This window comes from Anas platyrhynchos, chromosome W (assembly GCF_047663525.1).
Source record: "Anas platyrhynchos isolate ZD024472 breed Pekin duck chromosome W, IASCAAS_PekinDuck_T2T, whole genome shotgun sequence".
Lineage (NCBI taxonomy): Eukaryota > Metazoa > Chordata > Aves > Anseriformes > Anatidae > Anas > Anas platyrhynchos.
In genome coordinates this window covers 4,021,784-4,040,416 of record NC_092620.1, presented here as the reverse complement: position 1 = coordinate 4,040,416, position 18,633 = coordinate 4,021,784, and the positions used below count along the sequence as shown (strand labels likewise).

General features: G+C 45.4%; 1 protein-coding gene across 2 annotated transcripts in view; it reads right to left on the bottom strand.

Moving 5' to 3' along the window:
* Positions 1-538: 538 nt before the first annotated feature.
* The window catches only part of LOC113841554 (activated RNA polymerase II transcriptional coactivator p15), a 28,765-nt gene continuing 10,670 nt past the window's right edge, over positions 539-18,633 (bottom strand). For both annotated transcript variants that reach the window (XM_038169610.2, XM_072030488.1), the window contains exons 4-5: positions 3,163-3,271; positions 539-877 (exon numbers count right to left, since the gene is read on the bottom strand). In XM_038169610.2, the coding sequence (XP_038025538.1) occupies positions 798-877; positions 3,163-3,271 (189 nt within the window). In that variant the 3' untranslated portion in view covers positions 539-797. The remainder of the gene's footprint in view (positions 878-3,162; positions 3,272-18,633) is intronic.

Here is an 18,633-nt window from a genome sequence, read left to right as displayed (position 1 = left end):
TTTCTGACCCCCATGGCCACACTCCCACATCTCCCCCTTCTTTATTAATATCAACCATCTTCTTGACACAAATTATTACTCCATATGTTACCTATTAATGTAAAAGTTTATGCATCGCATCCTAAAATCTAGGGTCCATGAATAAAGGCTAATTGTATTTTCTAAGTCAAACAAGCTATAGAGAAGTGGGAACAGCGTGTGGATGGTGTTCAAGTGTTACTGTTTAATATATCACTCTAGGCAAATAACGCAAAAAAGTCTATATACTCAGGACTGTTTACATATGAATAAATAGGGAAAATTAGCAAATACAGTATTTAAAATTATTTACAAATATGTGTTTTACCAGGTATTCACTGTTTGTATCAAGTTTTAATGCAGAAAGTTGAGGACGATACCAAAGCGTATGAAAGAAAAACTATTTAAATAAAGATGTTTTAAAATTCTCCTTAGAAAACAAACAACTGAACTGAAACAAAGCCTAAAGCCAATAGGTGGCCTTACCAGCAAACATCTTCAATCAAAAGGCCATAACAGCTATGTTTTAATCATTACTTGATTTATTTTACACCATGAGGTAAAAGCAACACATTTCCTTTTAGTAAAGTATACACAAATAGCCTCACTCAGAATACACTTTAAATGCACATAAAAAAAAAAAAAAAGTATTCATCTTACAAATTGTTTTACAAACCAAATATACAATAGCTTTGAAAACACTATTTTAGAAAACAAAATCCAATGTAAAAAGACTGCTTAAAACAACTGAAATGATAAAGATTTCTGTATGGCTATCTTTAAAGTTTTCTTACTGCATCGTCAATATCAGAAATCTGTTCCTTCAGCTGGTTCCACTGTTCTGGATTTAAAGAAATACCTGAAATGTATTAGAAACAAACACTTAGTACAAAAAGAAAATTGTAATTCAGGATCTTGCATATTTACAACCAAGACTGATTTCATACACAAAGACTGTCACAACTATTAATGTTTGAGCTACATCAAGTGTAATAAGTCTCAGCTGCAGAGTTAAACTACTCAGAACACTTCAGTTTAGACCTTTAGCCCATCTCTGGACAGGTTTACCTTAAAAAGAAAATGGGTACAATACAACATCCATTCACAAGTGTTTTGCTAAACGCAGGAAGAGAAAGAGCTCTTGCCCTGATAGGGGGCAGCACAAAATGAGGTGAGATGTAGGAAACCAATTCTATTTCAGTTGGCTGCTAAAAGCCAAATACCTCTGTGGACTGAACTAAGTATTTTTGATATACTATAATTCTGTCTTGTTTTCTTTTCTTGTGAAAACCTGTGGAATTCTTTCTTAAAGCACTGTGAATAACGTATGCTATAAGTAATATTTTAGAGAAGCTTTATTCTATTCCCTAGCACTCAAACCAACATGGAATATCACTACAGATTCTTGTGACATTCAATCAACCACTCAGTACCCCACAACTCATCTCCTCAGTTCTGAATTTTTACTTCCTCAAGCTCCAGTCCAGGCACACATTTCCATTGTGTATTAGCCTCCTCCTTCTTCCCCTACTAATCTCTATGCCAACTCTATGTAAGTAGAGGCTCATAGGCCTACCTCTCACCCTCTCCAGCCAGGCTCTTCTACTATTTACCCCCTTTCTCCCCCCCTCAGTGATCAGGCTTCTTTCATTGCTTTCTCCCTGTAGGTGGAGCAGGACCTGAAAACAGGTAAAACTATGAATTCCACTTTTGGGGCTCATCACCCCCCCCCCCCCCTTCTACTACTAGTGCTTTATCAGAGTACTGTTATTTTGAGCAGCAAGAAGTCTGCACTGTTACTTTTTCTAACTAGTTCTCCCACTAGTCTTTAGGTGGAAGATGTGTTTTGAAAACAGTTTGGTCAGGCATGCTAACCATTATTGGGGGACCAAATGTCATCAAGTTGCCCCTGAACAACATACAATATGAACTGTATGCAGGCATGAAGTTTAGAACTGCTATATGAAATAAAGGTATATTGTCATACATAAAGGTATATTGTCATGGTATATGACAAAGCAGTTCCTAACTGTTGGTTTTTTTTTCCCTTGTTTATTATAAAATTTCAACTGTTTATACTGTTTGTAGGATAGCTACGTAAGCAGCTTGTAAGCGCATCACTGGAACATTAAACACTCATGCTATCAGATTATTAACTTTATCCTAATAAAATCCAGTCCTGTTTCCCACAATGATAAACATTTCTATCTACATCATGTAGATCATCACTTTGCCTGCCCATCAAGTTTTGTTGTTGCTTCCCACTCAAGCTTTTGATTGATGTGATACACTAGTCTTTAAACACCAGAGTCATGATTTTTGTTAGACAGCAGCAACACATCCAAGAAAGAATTTTTCCTGTAAGGTACCCATAATACCCTGCTCATGCAAACCTATTATCAGTTGTTATCTATGAGATGTTGAAAATTCTGAAGCTTTCCAAACGTCTATTCACTGCGCTGCTCCCAGATACATCACAAAAATATAAATGCCTTTAATCTTCAGAACAGAATGTTTCACACTTACCTCTTTCCTTTACATAATATGAAAAATGAGTGAAGTAAGCTTTTCTAAAGAAGCAACATGACATTAAGGAAAGCACTACTGCAACTATCAACTCATCCTCATCTTGCAGGTGGCCAAAGTTCCACAAACAGTTCAGTGAAAGGATGACATAAAATTAAGCATGGGAGTAGAAATTAAAGGTGTAAAGGCTTATGCTGTGTTCCAGATTAGACAGACACAAAGTACCAAAGCTCAAGCACTTCAAGTGTTTTCACGTCAGCTAAAATCTTGATCCCCCCACCCAAAAAATTAGTCATATGGAACGTTTCTATTATTTTAATCTGAAATTTGATAAAAATGAAGAACACAATTGTTTTAAATTATTTAACATCTTATTCCAACTAAACCCAAACCTTTTCAGACAAATTAGAAATAAGAAAATCTGACCTCTGTTAGAGGCAAGAAATTGAGTTAATTAAGAGGAGAAAAAGTATGGTTACATTCATAGCTCCCACAATAAATTTGCTTGTATCTGATGCCTTGTTTCTCTAAATTATGCAGGATCCATTTAGAAAAAACAGACTCAGGCCAACAAAAACACTTCTCTTTTGTTTATAATGTACAGATACAGAACAATACCTTTTCTGCCCGGCTTCATTTCACCTTCTTGATCCATCCAGTACTCTCTAATATCAATTAAGACTTTCCCTTTAAAGTCACGAACACTGACATACCTCATTTTACCAATCTGTCAAAAACACATAGAAGGATCTATTAGGTTTTTCACATATTAGAGCATTCACTTTTCCAAACAGTATTAGACTCAGACATATGACATTACCCACTGCAGCTTATTTTAGACTAATAGTTAATGACAATATAAACGAAGGACTTAAAAAACAGTTGAACATTCAATACATTTCTGCAAATGGGGCTCCTTCTAGAATAAAAATACCTATGTTCTTACCAAGTTGAATTCCTACAAAAGCCACTAATTTCATAGAATACCCCGAGTTGGAAGGGACCCATAAGGGACCACTCGTTGGCATGTTATGCAACTATTACACACCTGTTTAGCTACGGTATACATGCCTACACATATATATTTTCTTACTCCCCAGTGGCTTCCTTAATGTAGAACAGCTAAAATTTCCCTCGTTATTTATTTACCATTTCTCTCCCATCACGGAGAATCCACCGTCTTTTGGACTCCTTTGCTCCTAATTCCCTAAAGGCTTCTATTTCTTTTTCACTGAATATTTGCTTTTCAGGTGGAAGTTTTATTTCAGGTACAAGAAGCAGCTTTGCTTCTACTTCTAATTGCAAAGCTGATTCTTTAGCCTTTTCATCTGCAATTCTGTTTCCCCATTCAACTAGGGAGTTTCCTTTTTGATGTCCTTTCACATGCACCACAGCAATCTCTTCTGGTAGTAACAGATTTTCCAAAATCTGTCAAATTAATTCTTCATGGACCAATTCCTTTCCCTTGCTGTTTACTAAACCCCTTTCTTCTCAAATTTTTCCAAATGTATGTACCACCCCACATGCATATCGCGAATCTGTATATATAGTTCCCTGTTTCCCTTGTAACAACTTTAATGCTTGATTTAATGCATATAATTCACAAGTTTGAGCTGACCAATTACTAGGCAGTTTTCCCATTTCTTCGACATTCCCATTTGTTCCTTCAATAATGGCATAACCGTTACATCTCCTTCCTTGTACCACCCTAGAAGATCCATCTATAAACAATATTTACCCTTCTTCTAAGGGCACCTCTTGTAAATCTGATCTTATCTTTGTCTGGTGATTTATTGGATCTTCAATTCCCTTTGACAAGAAGGAGGCGGGATTCAAAACAGGTTCTGTAGTTATAGTTAAATCATCCTTTTCAATTAGTATAGCTTCAGATTTTAGTATTCTGGAGTCTGTCAGCCACCTTCCTGCTTTCTGAGTGACAATAGTCTTCACTTGGTGAGGGGTAACAACAATCAGTTGTCCTCCAAAGGTCAATTTCCTGCTCTCTTCTACTAATAAGGCAGTTGCTGCTACTGCCTGAATGCATTCTGGCCATCCCCAGGACACGGGGTCTAATAATTTAGACAAATACGCTACAGGTTTCTTCTTATCTCCCCATTCTTGGGTTAACACCCCCAAAGCAGCACCCTCACTTACAGTTATAAAAAGATAAAATGATTTCTTTAGGGCAGGAAAAGCTAAGACTGGTGCCGTGATAAGGTCTTTTTTAATTTTTCCATTACTTTTTTCCTCTTTAGTCCAGTTCAGTATATTGGGTTCTTCCTACAATAATTTGAGATATAATTTCTTTGTTTTCTGCACATATGCTTCTATCCACAGTCTGCAATATCCAATTAAACCCAAAAATTTTCTCAACTCCTTCTTTGTTCTAGGGAGAGGAAGTTGCACAATTCCCTGAATCCTTTCAGGGTTTACTCTCTGTCTGCCTTCAGAGATTAAATGTCCCAAATACCTAACCTCTTTTTTTACATACTGTAATTTATCTTTAGATGCCCTTAGCCCATGTTCTCCTAAAAAAAAATCAGGAGTTTGTGGCTTCTTTTACCTCTGATCTTTCTACCCCAGATATCAATAAATCATCTACATACTGTAACAATGTCATCCCTTCTGGAATCTGAAACGTTTCTAAAATCTTTTACAATTCTTGTCCAAGCAAACTGGAGGATTCAGTGAATCCTTGAGGCAAAACAGTCCATTTATATTGTTGTTTACAGCCTATTTCCGGGTCTTCCCATTCAAATTAAAAAATATCCTGACTTTCAGGATCCAGTGGGCATGCCCAAAAGGCATCCTTTAAATCTATAACACTGAACCATTTGTGCTCATAAGGGATTTTACTCATCAGGGTATAAGGGTTAGGAACCACAGGGTGGCGCTTTCGTGTTATCTCCTTAAATTTTCTCCAGTCTTGTACTAATCGGTACAAACCACCTGGCTTTCGTACTGGTAAAATTGGAGTGTTATATGGTGACATACAAGGCTCCAAAAGACCATCTCTAACTAAAGGTTGCACTATAGGTTTCAGGCCCATTTTTCCTTCACAAGAGATAGGATACTGCCGTTTTCTAACTATTCAGCTCCCTTCTTGAACAGTTATCTTTAAGGGAGTTATATTACAGAATTTCTAGGTTGGAAGAGACCTCAAGATCATCGAGTCCAAAGCCCTCCTCGATTTCCTTCCCTTACCCATACCATGGGATTTATTTCTTCTTCATCATTTTCTGTTAATAATTTCATTGAGACTGTTATTCCTTTTTCGCAGGTCTTCAATTGTAATCCTAATTTGACTATTAAATCTCTCCCTAATAAACTGGTCCCCGCTTCAGGTACATATAACAATTGCCCAGTGACAGTTTTAGCTCCCCAGTATAATTGAGTAGTTTCAAAAAGTGACACCACCATACCAAATCCTTCTACCCCTGTACTCTTAAAGTATTACTAGTCAAATTGAGTCCTGATATTTTATAAGCTAAAGACGATCTGGCTGCTCCTGTATCTACTAAGAATACAGCCTCTTCTTTATTAGGTCCCATCTCTAAATTTATCAAGGGCTCTCAGTGGGACCACTGTCCAGAGAACCCCTGACCTCCCTATTAAGAGTTTATGATAGTAAACAATCTCCCTTCCCTTTTCAATTCAGGGCATTCTCATTTAAAATGACCTATTTGCCCACATTTAAAACATCCTTTCTGTACCTGTCTCTGTCCTGGCTGTGGAGGAAGTGGCCACTGATTTTACATTCCCATTCTCTTTTTCTTCTTCATTCCACCCTTGTCTTTCTTAAAAAATCTTTTCCCATTGGTTCCCCCTTCTATCCCACCACTTGATTCACCATGGAGATCATCATTTTCGCCTTTTGTTTCTGTTTCTCATCTTCCCTTCTAACATACACTTTCTGGGCTTCCCTCAATTTTTTTTTTCTAACGGCTGTTCAGTTAATTCCACCCCTCCCATTTCTGAAGTTCACTTTCTATGTCCAGCCACACTTTCATCACAAAATTAATCTTCAAGAGCCCCTGAGCTATGGGGTCGTCAGGATTCATTCCTGAATACTTTCGCATCCTGTCCCTGAGCCTTTCCAAGAAACCACTTCACACAGTCCCCACTACACCATATCCCTAAGCTCTACATCTAAACGTCTTTTAAAGACTTCCAGGGATGGTGACTCCACCACTTCCCTGGACAGCCTGTTCCAATGTCTAACAACCCTTTCGGTAAAGAAGTTCTTCCTAACATCCAGCCTAAAACTCCCCTGGCGCAACTTAAGCCCATTCCCCCTCTTCGAGTTTCATCTTTACTCTGCTGAACCTCAAAGGCTTTAATAAAATTCTGAAACTTAGGTACTGCCTCTCTAATTCCTCTAATTACCATTTCTCTCAAGTTTCTCATGTTAACCCTATCCTGCACATTATTGTTGTCCCAATTAGGGTCCACATTTGGAAATTTTTGCTCTGCTGGAATCACTCCATCTCCTGGAGGATGATCCTTTTCCCATTCCTGCATTGCTGCTCTTCTAATCATTCCTCGTTCTTCCCCTGAGAATAGCAGATTCAGAATTGCCATAATTTCTCCCCAGCAATATAGGTTGGGTCCCAAAAACTGATCTAACTGTTCTGCTAATCCAATGGGGTCCTCAATCAGAGATTTCATTTCCTTTTTAAAATTTTGCACTTCTCCGCTAGAAAGGGGGGCAAATACATATCCTATCTGTCCAGATCCCAGCAGCACTTCACAGAAAGGATACATAGCAGCTTCAGTAGATTTAGTAGTATTAGTACCAGGGAGTGGAAAATTCTCAAGGTCTTTTTTACGTGGTTCCAATTCTTTTACAAGTCTGCAGTACCTCCTGTTCCCAGGGCTAATGTTACTTACAGTTCCTGTCTCTTCCCTCAGAGAAACTGCTACAGCAGCCACTGCTGCAGCTTGGGGGTTATAAGGAAGAGGTAAGTTATCCAGAAGGTCCCATTTATCATTTGTCTCTTCCTCTTTCTTTCCCTCTTTATTCTGATTTTTACTCACATCCAAATTTGTTCTTTTTATCCAACAAGCTGCATACTCCGATTCTTCTTCCAAAAATGGGAATTTGTTATTAACTGTGTTGGGTCTGTCTGAGCTGGAGTCACCTTTTCCCTGCAGCAGCCCACACAGTGCTGTGCTCTGCACTCGTAGCTGGAATGGCACTGATATCACTCCAGTGTTGTGTCTATTGCTGCGTAGTGCTGGCACAGCATCAGGACTCCTTCCAAGACCCCAAGAGCCAGCAGGCTGGGGGTGGGCAAGAGATGGGGAGGGGACATCGCCGGGGCAGCTGACCTAAACCAACCAAAAGGATATCCCATAACAACTGATGTCACACTCAGCAATAAAAAGGGGGGTTCTCATGGGGGAGGGGGCTGTTCCTCCTGAACAACCACTACGCGTTTTGAGGCCCTGCTTCCCAGGACGTGGCCGAACATCGCTCACTGATGGGAAGTAGAGAATAATTTTTTTCCCCTCTCTCTGTGCTTCTGCGCAGACTTATTGTTTCTGTGGTTTCTTTTTTCCTCCCCATTCCCTTTTCCTTTAATTAAACCTTTCTCATCTCAAACCTCGAGTTCTCTGTGTTGTATTTTCTCCCCCTTCCTCTTTGAGGAGAGGGGGAGTGAGAGAGCGGTTGTGGAGCTCGGTTGCCCACCTGAGTAAAACCACCACATTAACATACAAATTTAAGGCCTGATATATCCAATCTCTCTCAGACCTGTATTTTGGCCAAAATACTGCAGTTCATTTAATTGTTTCTTTTGTCCAGACCGATACACAATATTTAACCATGTTCTTCCTATGTTTTTCCTTAGTTTTGGGGTTATTCTTCCAGTTTCTCAGCATTCTTTCTAAAGGACGGTTGATAGGCACTCCCCAAGGGATATCTTACTGTCCCCTGAAACTCATATTTCCCCTTTTTCCTAGCTCTTGTCAGTGTGCTGCTACAGAATTTTCCCTCCTGCAGGGTACCACACACTAATGTTCCGATTCTGGAAAATGCGGGCGTACTGCCAGGCACTTTACCATGCAAGGGATACCGCACACCTATGAGTTTACCAGATTCTCTGGTGTACTGCCAAGCACTTCCCTGTGCAAGGATTTGCTGTACACCAAATTTCCTGAGACACTTCCTTTCTCTCCTGTATCTCATGCTTCGTCTGTCTCCGGCCACGCCCCTCATGGAGCTACAGAACTGCGGATCAGGACTCCTCGCTCGCTTCATACAAAAGTACATCTCAATCACACATCACACATGGTCTCACCCAACCCCCAAGGCAATACTTAATACTTCTTACCTTGGTCTGTGCACAGAGTTACCGGATCGATTCTTAAAACCCGGAGTGCCTACCTTCTTCCTTTCCCCACTACTTCACAGATCCTGCCTCTTTAACCAGTCTCGGGCCCTCTGTCAGTTTTCCGCAGAACCGCCACCGTCGATGCACAGGACCGCTGAAATCAGCGGGGCATGCCTTCCTGCTGCTGCGGTGGTGGGGCTCCCCAGTAGGTGACTGGATCCCAGACGAGCCCCCAAATTGTGAGAAACACTCTGTAGCCAGTAACTTAGGCTCAGGCAAGGATCTCAGTGAAGTAGTAATTTATTTGCGATTGCAATGGCAGGTGCCCCACAAGCAGGAGAGCCTGCCTACTAGTTCCAAAACATGGTTTATATACTTTTTGATGACAGAACCCTCCCCCATTTCCCCACTGAGTGGGTAATCCAGGTTCACAACCTATCCGATGCTCCACAGACAAGACATGGCTTTCAGTTGCCAGCCTGTTAAATTTCAAGTTTATTTTGACTTTTATACTCTTTGAGGTGGTAATGTTTCTTACACAGTGATTTCCGCCTAATTGCTCTAAGGATTCTGGTTGTCTACGTTTTACAAGGTGGTCTGCCAAGCTTTCTTATCACTGCAAGCATATCTCAATACCACATTCCTTTCCTCTGAACAATGTAACTCTGCAAAAACAACATTTCTATTCCCACAGTCCAAACACTTCTTGAACTCCAACAGGCTTGGTGCCATGACTACATCCCTGCGGAGCCTGTTCCAGTGTGAGACAACCCTGTCAGTAAAGAGCTTTTCCTGATATCCAATCTGAACCTCCCCTCTTTACAGCTTGACTCCATTCCCTCGCATCCTATCTCTGGTCACCACAGAGAAGAGATGGGCACCTGCCCCTCCACTCCCCCTCGTGAGGAAGCTGTAGACCAGAGGTCTCCCCTCAGCTTTTTCTTTTCCAGGCTGTGGAAAAGAAAAGCTGAGGCCTAGTGCCCTCAGCTGCTCCTCATGTGTTTTCCCCTCCAGGCCCTTCACTATCTTTGTAGCCCTCCTCCGGACACTCTCCAACAGTTTAATGTCCTTTTTGTACTGTGGTGCCCAGAACTGCACACAGTACTCGAGGTGAGGCCATACCAGCGCAGAGTAGAAGCGGAACAATCACTTCCCTCGACCAACTAGCAATGCTGTGCTTGATGCAGCCCAGGATACAGTTGGCCCAACTGGCTGCTAGGGCACACTGTTGGCTCATATTCAGCTTGCTATCAACCACAACCCCCAGATCCTTCTCTGCAGGGCTGCTCTCCAGCATCTCATCACCCAGTCTGTATGTATAGCCAGGGTTGCCCCATCCCAGGTGGAGGATCTGGTGCTTGCTCTTGTTAAACTTCATTGACCTCAGTACCAGGGAAGCTCATGGAGCAGATCCTCTTGGGAGTCATCATGCGGCACTTGAAGGGCAAGCAGGCAATCAGGCCCAGTCAGCATGGGTTTATGAAAGGCAGGTCCTGCTTGACGAGCCTGATCTCCTTCTATGACAAAGTGACACGCTGGGTGGACGAGGGAAAGGCTGCGGATGTGGTCTACCTTGACTTCAGCAAGGCTTTTGACACCGTCTCCCACAGCATTCTCCTCAAGAAACTGGCTGCTCTTGGCTTGGACTGGCGCACGCTTCGTTGGGTTAGAAACTGGCTGGATAGCCGGGCCCAAAGAGTCGTGGTGAATGGAGTCAAGTCCAGTTGGAGGCCAGTCACTAGTGGCGTCCCCCAGGGCTCGGTGCTGGGGCCAGTCCTCTAATATCTTCATCAATGATCTGGATGAGGGCATTGAGTGCACCCTCAGTAAGTTTGCAGATGACACCAAGTTAGGTGCGTGTGTCGATCTGCTCGAGGGTAGGAAAGCTCTGCAGGAGGATCTGGATAGGCTGCACCGATGGGCTGAGGTCAACTGCATGAAGTTCAACAAGGCCAAGTGTCGGGTCCTGCACCTGGGGCGCAATAACCCCAAGCAGAGCTACAGGCTGGGAGAGGAATGGTTGGAGAGCTGCCAGGCAGAGAAGGACCTGGGAGTGATGGTGGACAGTCGGCTGAATATGAGCCAGCAGTGTGCTCAGGTGGCCAAGAAGGCCAACGGCATCCTGGCTTGTATCAGAAACACTGTGACCAGCAGGGCTAGGGAGGTGATCGTCCCCCTGTACTCGGCTCTGGTGAGGCTGCACCTCGAGTACTGTGTTCAGTTTTGGGCCCCTCGCTACAAGAAGGACATCGAGGTGCTTGAGCGGGTCCAGAGAAGGGCGACGAAGCTGGTGAGGGGCCTGGAGAACAAGTCCTACGAGGAGTGGCTGAAGGAGCTGGGCTTGTTCAGCCTGGAGAAAAGGAGGCTCAGGGGCGACCTTATCGCTCTCTACAGATACCTCAAAGGAGGCTGTAGTGAGGTGGGGGATGGCCTGTTCTCCCACGTGCCTGGTGACAGGACGAGGGGGAATGGGCTTAAGTTGCACCAGGGGAGTTTTAGGTTAGATGTTAGGAAGAACTTCTTTACTGAAAGGGTTGTTAGGCACTGGAACAGGCTGCCCAGGGAGGTGGTGGAGTCACCATCCCTGGAAGTCTTTAAAAGACGTTTAGATGTAGAGCTTAGGGATATGGTTTAGTGGGGACTGTTAGTGTTAGGTTAGAGGTTGGACTCGATGATCTTGAGGTCTCTTCCAACCTAGAAATTCTGTGATTCTGTGATTCATGTGGTTGGTGATCGCCCAGCTCTCTCTGCAAGGCCTTTCCACCCTCAGAGTCAACAGCTCCTCCCAGTTTAGTATCATCAGCAAATTTACTGAACACACCCTTCCAGTCCTACATCCAAATCATATATAAAAACACTGAAGAGGACTGGCCCTAAAATGAAGCCCTGGGTGGCCCCACTGGTGACTGGCTGCCAGCCTGATGTGGCCCCATTTACCACAACCCTTTGAGTCCTACCCATCAGCCAATTGCTCACCCATCATATGATGTTTTTGTCTAGCTGTATACTAGACATTTTGTCCAGTAGGATCCTATGGGAAACCACATTGAAAGCTTTACTGAAATCCAAAAAGATTACATCAACTGGCTTCCCCTGGTTGACTAGATGGGTGATCTTATAAAAAGAAATCAAGTTAGTCAAACTGGACCTACCCCTCATGAACCCTTGTTGGCTGCGACCAATGACTGCATTGTCCCCCAGGTGTGCTTCAATAACTTCAGCGTTCATCTTCTCCATAATTTTACTAGGCACTGACGTGAGACTGACAGGCCTGTAATTGCTAGGGTCTTCTTTCTTGCCCTTCTTGAAAATTGGTACAACACATTTGCCAGCTTCCAGTCTACTGGGACCTCTCCAGATTCCCAAGACCGTTGAAAAATAATTGAGAGAGGTCCCGCGATGACATCAGCCAGCTCTTTAAGCACCCTGGGATGAATCCCATCCAGACCCATGGACTTGTATGGATCCAGGTGGAGCAGTAAATCCCATACACGTTCAGGGTTGGCTGGGAGTTTATCATTCCCACCATCATGGTCCTCCAACTCAGGGCACCCTGGGTCCCAAAGCCCATCATCAGCGTTGAAGACGGAGGCAAAGAAGGCATTAAATGTCTCTGTTTTGCCTATGTCCTTGTTTGTGAGGTGATCATCCCTATCAAGTAGCGGAACTACATTTTCTCCGGTCCTCCTTTTTCTGTTCACATATCTTAAAAAGCCCTTTATTGTCTCCAACAGACCTGGCCAGCATCAACTTTAACAGGGCTTTGGCTGCACAAATTTTCTCCCTACTAAGGCGAACAGTGTCCCTGTGGTCCTACCATGTTGCCTGACCCTGCTTCCAGCAGCCATCCAATTTTATTTTCTGCCTAAGCTCTTGAAGAAGATCATCCCTGGTCAGCCAAGCTGGCCTTCTGCCCAACCTGCTTGACTTCTGATATTTTGGAATTGCCTGATCCTGTGCTTTTAGGAGGAAGTGCTTAAAGACTGACCAGCACTGATGGATGCCAACACCTTCAAAAGCCAGGGGACCTTGCTAACTATTTCCCGTAGTAGCCTGAAGTCTGCTCTCCCCATATCCAGGGCTGAAGTTTTGGTGGCAGTTTTCCTCCTGTCACCAAAAATTTTAAACTCAACCACTTCGTGGTCACTAAGACCAAGACAGCTGCCAATTGCCATGTCCCCCACAAGACCCTCTCTGTTCTCCAGCAACAGATCAAGGAGGGCACCTTTCCTAGTTGGCTCCCTTAGCACCTGCACCAAGAAGTTATCATCAAGGTGCTTAGGAACCTCCTGGACCTGCTTGTGTCAGCCATGTGATATTCCCAGTTAATGTCTGGCAAGTTGAAGTCCCCCATAAGGACAAGGGCCGTTGATCTCTAGGTCTCTCTTAGTTCCTCAAAGAATAATTCATCAGTGTCATGGGAGTCTATTACAGATCACCCAGACAAGAATGGCGACATCTCTTTTATTTGTTTATCCCTTAATCCAGAGTCTCTCAGCTTTGCTATCACCAACTGCAAGCTCCACACAGTTCAGCCCCTCCTTCATGTATATCACTACCTTCCCTCACCTCACCTGCCCTGCCTATCCCTCCTGAGGAGCCTGTAACTATCTATTGTAACACACCAGTCATAGGACTCATCCCACCAGGTTTCGTTTATGCCGATGATGTCATTGCTCTGGGACTGAGCCAAGACTTCTAGCTCATCCAGTTTATCTCCTGATGCTGCATGCCTTGGCGTAGAAGCACTCCAAATGCACCTCATTGTACGCAGCACCAAGTGGAGCAGATTGAAGGATCTCACTAGCACACAGTCCCTCTTATTCTGGCATGTCATCCCCTAACTTATCACTGGTAGGCCTGGTTTTATCCCTTTCCCCCTTAGACTCTAGTTTAAAGCCTTATCTATCAGCCCTGCTAACTCCTGAGCAAAAATCCTTCCCCCCCCCCCAAGAGAGGTGCATCCCATCTGACGCCAGCAGACCTGGTGTCGCATAGACCCTCCTGTGATCAACAAACCCTGCTGGTGACACCAGTCTCAGAGCCACATATTGATGAGCTGAGTCTACCTGTCAACACTGATCCCTGCTACCAGAAGGACAGAGGCAAATGCAACCGGTACCCTTGATCCTTTAACCAGTCACCCCACAGCCCTGAAGTCCCTCTTGATTGCCCTTGGACTTCCCCTTGCTACCTCATCATTACCAGCCTGAAAAAACAGTAGTGGGTAGTAGTCAGAGGGCCATACCAGGCAAGTGACTTTCCTAGCAATGTCTCTTACCTGAGCCCCAGGGAAACAGCAGACTTCCCTGGGGGAAGAGTCCAGACAGCATATCAGGCCCTCTATCCCTTTCAGAAGCAAGTCCCCTATGACAGTAACTCTGTTTTCTTTCTTGATAGAAGATGTAGCAATGCAGGGGGTAGGTTGCCTTGCCTTAGACACCCCTTCCAACCGGGATGGGCTTTCATCTACATCATTGTTTTGACTGTCAAGCTCTAGAGCCTCATACCTGTTATGCAAGGGTAGATGGAAAGGTGAAGTAGGCAGGGAGAAGGCTCACCTACCATCCCAAGCAGAAAGCTGCTTCCATTCCCCCCCCTTGTCCTAGGTCCCCTCCTATTGCCTGGTGGGAAGGGGGAACTTCTGTTTCTCGTGTGGTGGCTGGCTCACGCATCTGTCTCAGAGAGGGTAGAGTATGCTTCCACCAGTCAATTTCCCTCTCCGATTCCCTGATGCTCCTCATCCTACTCACCTCCTCCCGAACCTCTGCCACCAGGCTGAGCAATTCTTCAACCTGGGCACACCTCCCACAGGCATACCCACTGCTGCTTCTGTCTGTGGGATTATTCTGGGTTGTGCCTGCGTGCACGAAAGGAGGGGTCTGGGGTGCCTGCGAGCACAGTGGGAGGGGTCCTGGGTGGGACGCTTTGACACTATATAAGATAATGTCACGCAGTAATAAATTGGCTTACGGCACGGAACGCTGGTCGTGTCCGTTTGTCCCGGGGCTTTCAGTCAGGTTATCCTACATACGGTGACCCCGACGTGATACGAACCCCGACGTGCAACCGGTTGGCGCGAGTTAGGCGCAGTGCGTACGTGCTAGGTACACGGGAGGCCATGGGGCCTGGAGTCGATGAGTTGGTGAGTACTTTAAAATCCTTGGCCAAGGAAGTAGGAATAGCTTTACGAAAGAAGGACATACGGTCCCTCTTGTTTTGGGCGACACGCCGGAATCTGGCGGGGTCTCCTGTTCATTGCCTGAGACAGGCTACTTTAGAAGCGGTGGGACGGGATTTATGTGACAGCGCTTGCATCGGGAACAAAGAGGCGCAGACTTTACTACCGACCTATGGGTCGATGCGAGCGGTTTTGGGAAAGGTAGCCAACGAGGCATGCCTGTGGGCTACTGTGCACCGCATGCTTTTGTCCGATGGGAACAGTGAGAATAAGCAGGCTCCTATGGAGCTGCCGATAAAAAACAATCTAAAGGAAGGGTCAGGGCAGGCGAAGGAGGAGGCTCGATCGGGGGATGAAAATAATGTGGAGAAGGAGAAAGAAGAGGGTGGGAAACCTTTTCAGGCCCCCCTGCGAGTTCGGTTGGATCGTGAAAGAATAGCAACACCTAGTGCTCCTCCAGCGGAAGGGAGCACCGTACATACTTCATCGGATGGGTCCTTTTGGGGGGTAAATAAGAAGGGCTCCCTTATTCTGTTCCATGCCAGGGGTCCTGAAGGGGCAGGGGTGGCATCCGGGCAGGCGCCGGCGTTTTCGGGCTCCCTCCAGCTGCCGCTGTATGCAGCCCCCCCCGCATTTGACCCTGGAGGGCGGGAGGGGGGGGAAGCGCGGGTGAAGCTTTTTTCGGAGAAGCCCCTACCATCGTCCGTGCGTCGCGTTCCCGTTCCGTCGGGTGCTGCGTCCCGAGAGAGAGAACGAGTAGATAGTGAGAGTTCAACAGATGAGGAGTCTCAGGATCCTAGACAGGCTACCTCGCGGCAGCCGATGCGCATCTGCAAGGAGGTGCAAAAGGCAAGAGAAAAATGGACTATTAGTGTGAGAGAATGTCTTCTCTCGGGTTGTGAAATAACGCCAAGTCCTGTGCGGATAGGGTGCTATCCTGTTTTCGCGGGGTCTCAAGGACATCAGTGGCAGCCGGTGGATTATAAAATGCTGCTACAGTTAAAAAAGGCTGTACAGGAGGGGGGATTCTCTAGCCCACAGACACAGGTTCTGTTGGATGCGGTGGCCTTGCAAAGGCCCCTGATGTTTGATTGGCAGCAGGTTGCCCGAGCCTGCCTGACGGCAGCGCAGGTACCCATGTTTGAGTCTTTGCTAGAAGAGGAAGGTGAAGTGTTAATGGCGCGTGCATGGGCGAATCCCCAGGATCCTTTACATAGTATGCCTGGGGAGGCATTGTTGGGACGGGGGAGGTGGAATACTCCGCAGGAACAGCTGCTGCTGCCGCAGCCCGTGCTGATTGCCGCTGCTGATTTGGGTCGTAAAGCATTAGAGTGGATGAATGCTGTAGTCAGCCCGACTCCCAGTTATCTCCATATTCGGCAAAAACCTGAGGAACATTTTGGGCGCTTTGCAGATAGAGTGCAGACAGCTGTGGCGAGCAGTAATTTACCACCGGAAGCGCAAGATGTTGTTTTGAGAGAATGCTTAAGAACGGGAGCTCTACCTGAGTTCAAGGCCGCTCTTGCAGCGCTTCCAGCTTCTGCAAGCGCGGGCGAGCTGATTGCTCGCGGATGTGCGTTTGGCAAGGCTCAGGAGATGCAGCCTCTTGCTGCTGCTCTCAGTGAGCAGATGGTTGGGGTCACATCCGCCCTCCAGGCGTTTGCTCTCCAGATTCATCTTGGAGGTTGTTTTCGTTGCGGACAGTGTGGTCACATAACTCGTGATTGTTCCAAGAAAAGGGAACCTGTGATCGAAAACAGCCGTCATCCAGTATTGATTCGCTGGGATGACGCTGGTGTCCGGCAGGAGGCGGGGCCCCTCAGACCCTATGTTCTAGCCATTCCTATATCTCTGTTAGGTCGTGATGCATCAGTGTTAGCAGGAGTATGCTGCGGGCTACCGGACCGCTCCGCTGTTTCCAACGCCATACACTTACAACCTACGGTCTGATGAGCCGGTACTCAACGGGACTCTTCATGGGTTGCTCCCGCCTGTTACTTGCTGGGGAAGGAAGCTGACTACCATCCATATCAATGCCACCGTGCAGGCAGGTATCAATCTGACACATGAAATACACTTGTCATCAGACGGCACCACACATGCGATGGAGGATGGAAAAGAAACTGTTCTGCCGGTGGTGCAATTGTGCGGCTCCATTGACGTTTGGGACAATGGGACAACAGCGAATGTGACCGTTCTGCTGTGGACAGTTAAGACCACGTTGCGCAATCAGTCGGTGGCCTGGGTGTGGGTGGGGCCACCGGGCCAAGCTCCTGTACCGGTGGACTTTTTCCCTGGGGATGCTTGGACTGTAAATAGCCATGCGACAACCCTTTATCAATCGGTCCGCGTCGCGCATGTTTCAAACTCTGTTCATTGGCGTTTACCTAACCCCTATTGGTTGCTCTGTTCTCAGGAACGTGCTTGGAAGGTGATTCCAGCTAACAGGACACTTGGTTTGTGCTCTATGGGTCTGCTATTGTGGCCGCATCGCACTGCTCGCAGCCCTCGAGCAACCCGAGGAGTCTGTAAAATTCCAGTGTTGTTAAAAATGAGATAAAAGGTCAGCTCAGTACACACAGCAAGCAAGGAGCAATCAAGAGGAAAATTTAATGATAGGGTTAATTAGAGATTTCGCAAAAATGCAGAATGTGAGTCAAGTGACCGCTTGTTTACCTATACCTAAATCCGCAGGTGATCCTATACCCTGGGGTATAATCACGTCACCAATACCCCAGATTGAGAAAAACAAAACAATCCAATGTGAATCGGAAACAGTCATAGAGACAGAAAGGCTGGAAGGGTTTTATAGAAAGTGTCAGATTCACCTTTATTCTGAGTGTCAAAAGGAAAGAAATTACATATTTACGGACCTAGACAACGAGGATGGACGACTAGGGATGTGTGAGTATGATGCACCACGCACACGACAAAAGGAAAAGGTTATATAGAAGTGTAAAGAAGGTAACGAGTTAGGAGGATTAGAGGGTTGGGAGTCAGCACGGGCATTAAGTATACTGCAGAAATACCAATACGGGGGGAATACTCCTTGGTGTTTGCAGTGGGTAGGAAGGACGAATAATGACCAGAGTTTACTATATGAGACGGCTCAGAGGGAAACTAGTAGTCGGGAGAGGGTAAAGGCAGTCCCGTGGTGGAATTGTACACAAATATTCAATTGTGACACTGCTTTAGAAACAATATCTCTGCTCCCGGTAAAGATAGCCTTAGCCACCGGATGTGCATGCAGAGGTCTACAAGTTAACATGAGTATAACCAATCGGAATATAGCCAGCCAACCTGGTAGGGAAAAGACCTTAGTGAACTGTAAATCTTCGACCATACGAAGCATGGGACATTTTGTGTGGGCTGCCAGTGATGGAACTTGGACGACTCATTTAAGTTTGGATGGCCCAGTTAAAGAAATAACTTTAGGATTGCCCACCCTTTGCCCGCTTTGGAAAAAATCTCCTCTCATAGAGAGAAGGACAAAAAGAGAAGTGAAGAAGATGATGAGTGGCAGGAACCGTCCACTGGGATAAAGATAGGATGGGTGGTAGAATCGTTGTTTGC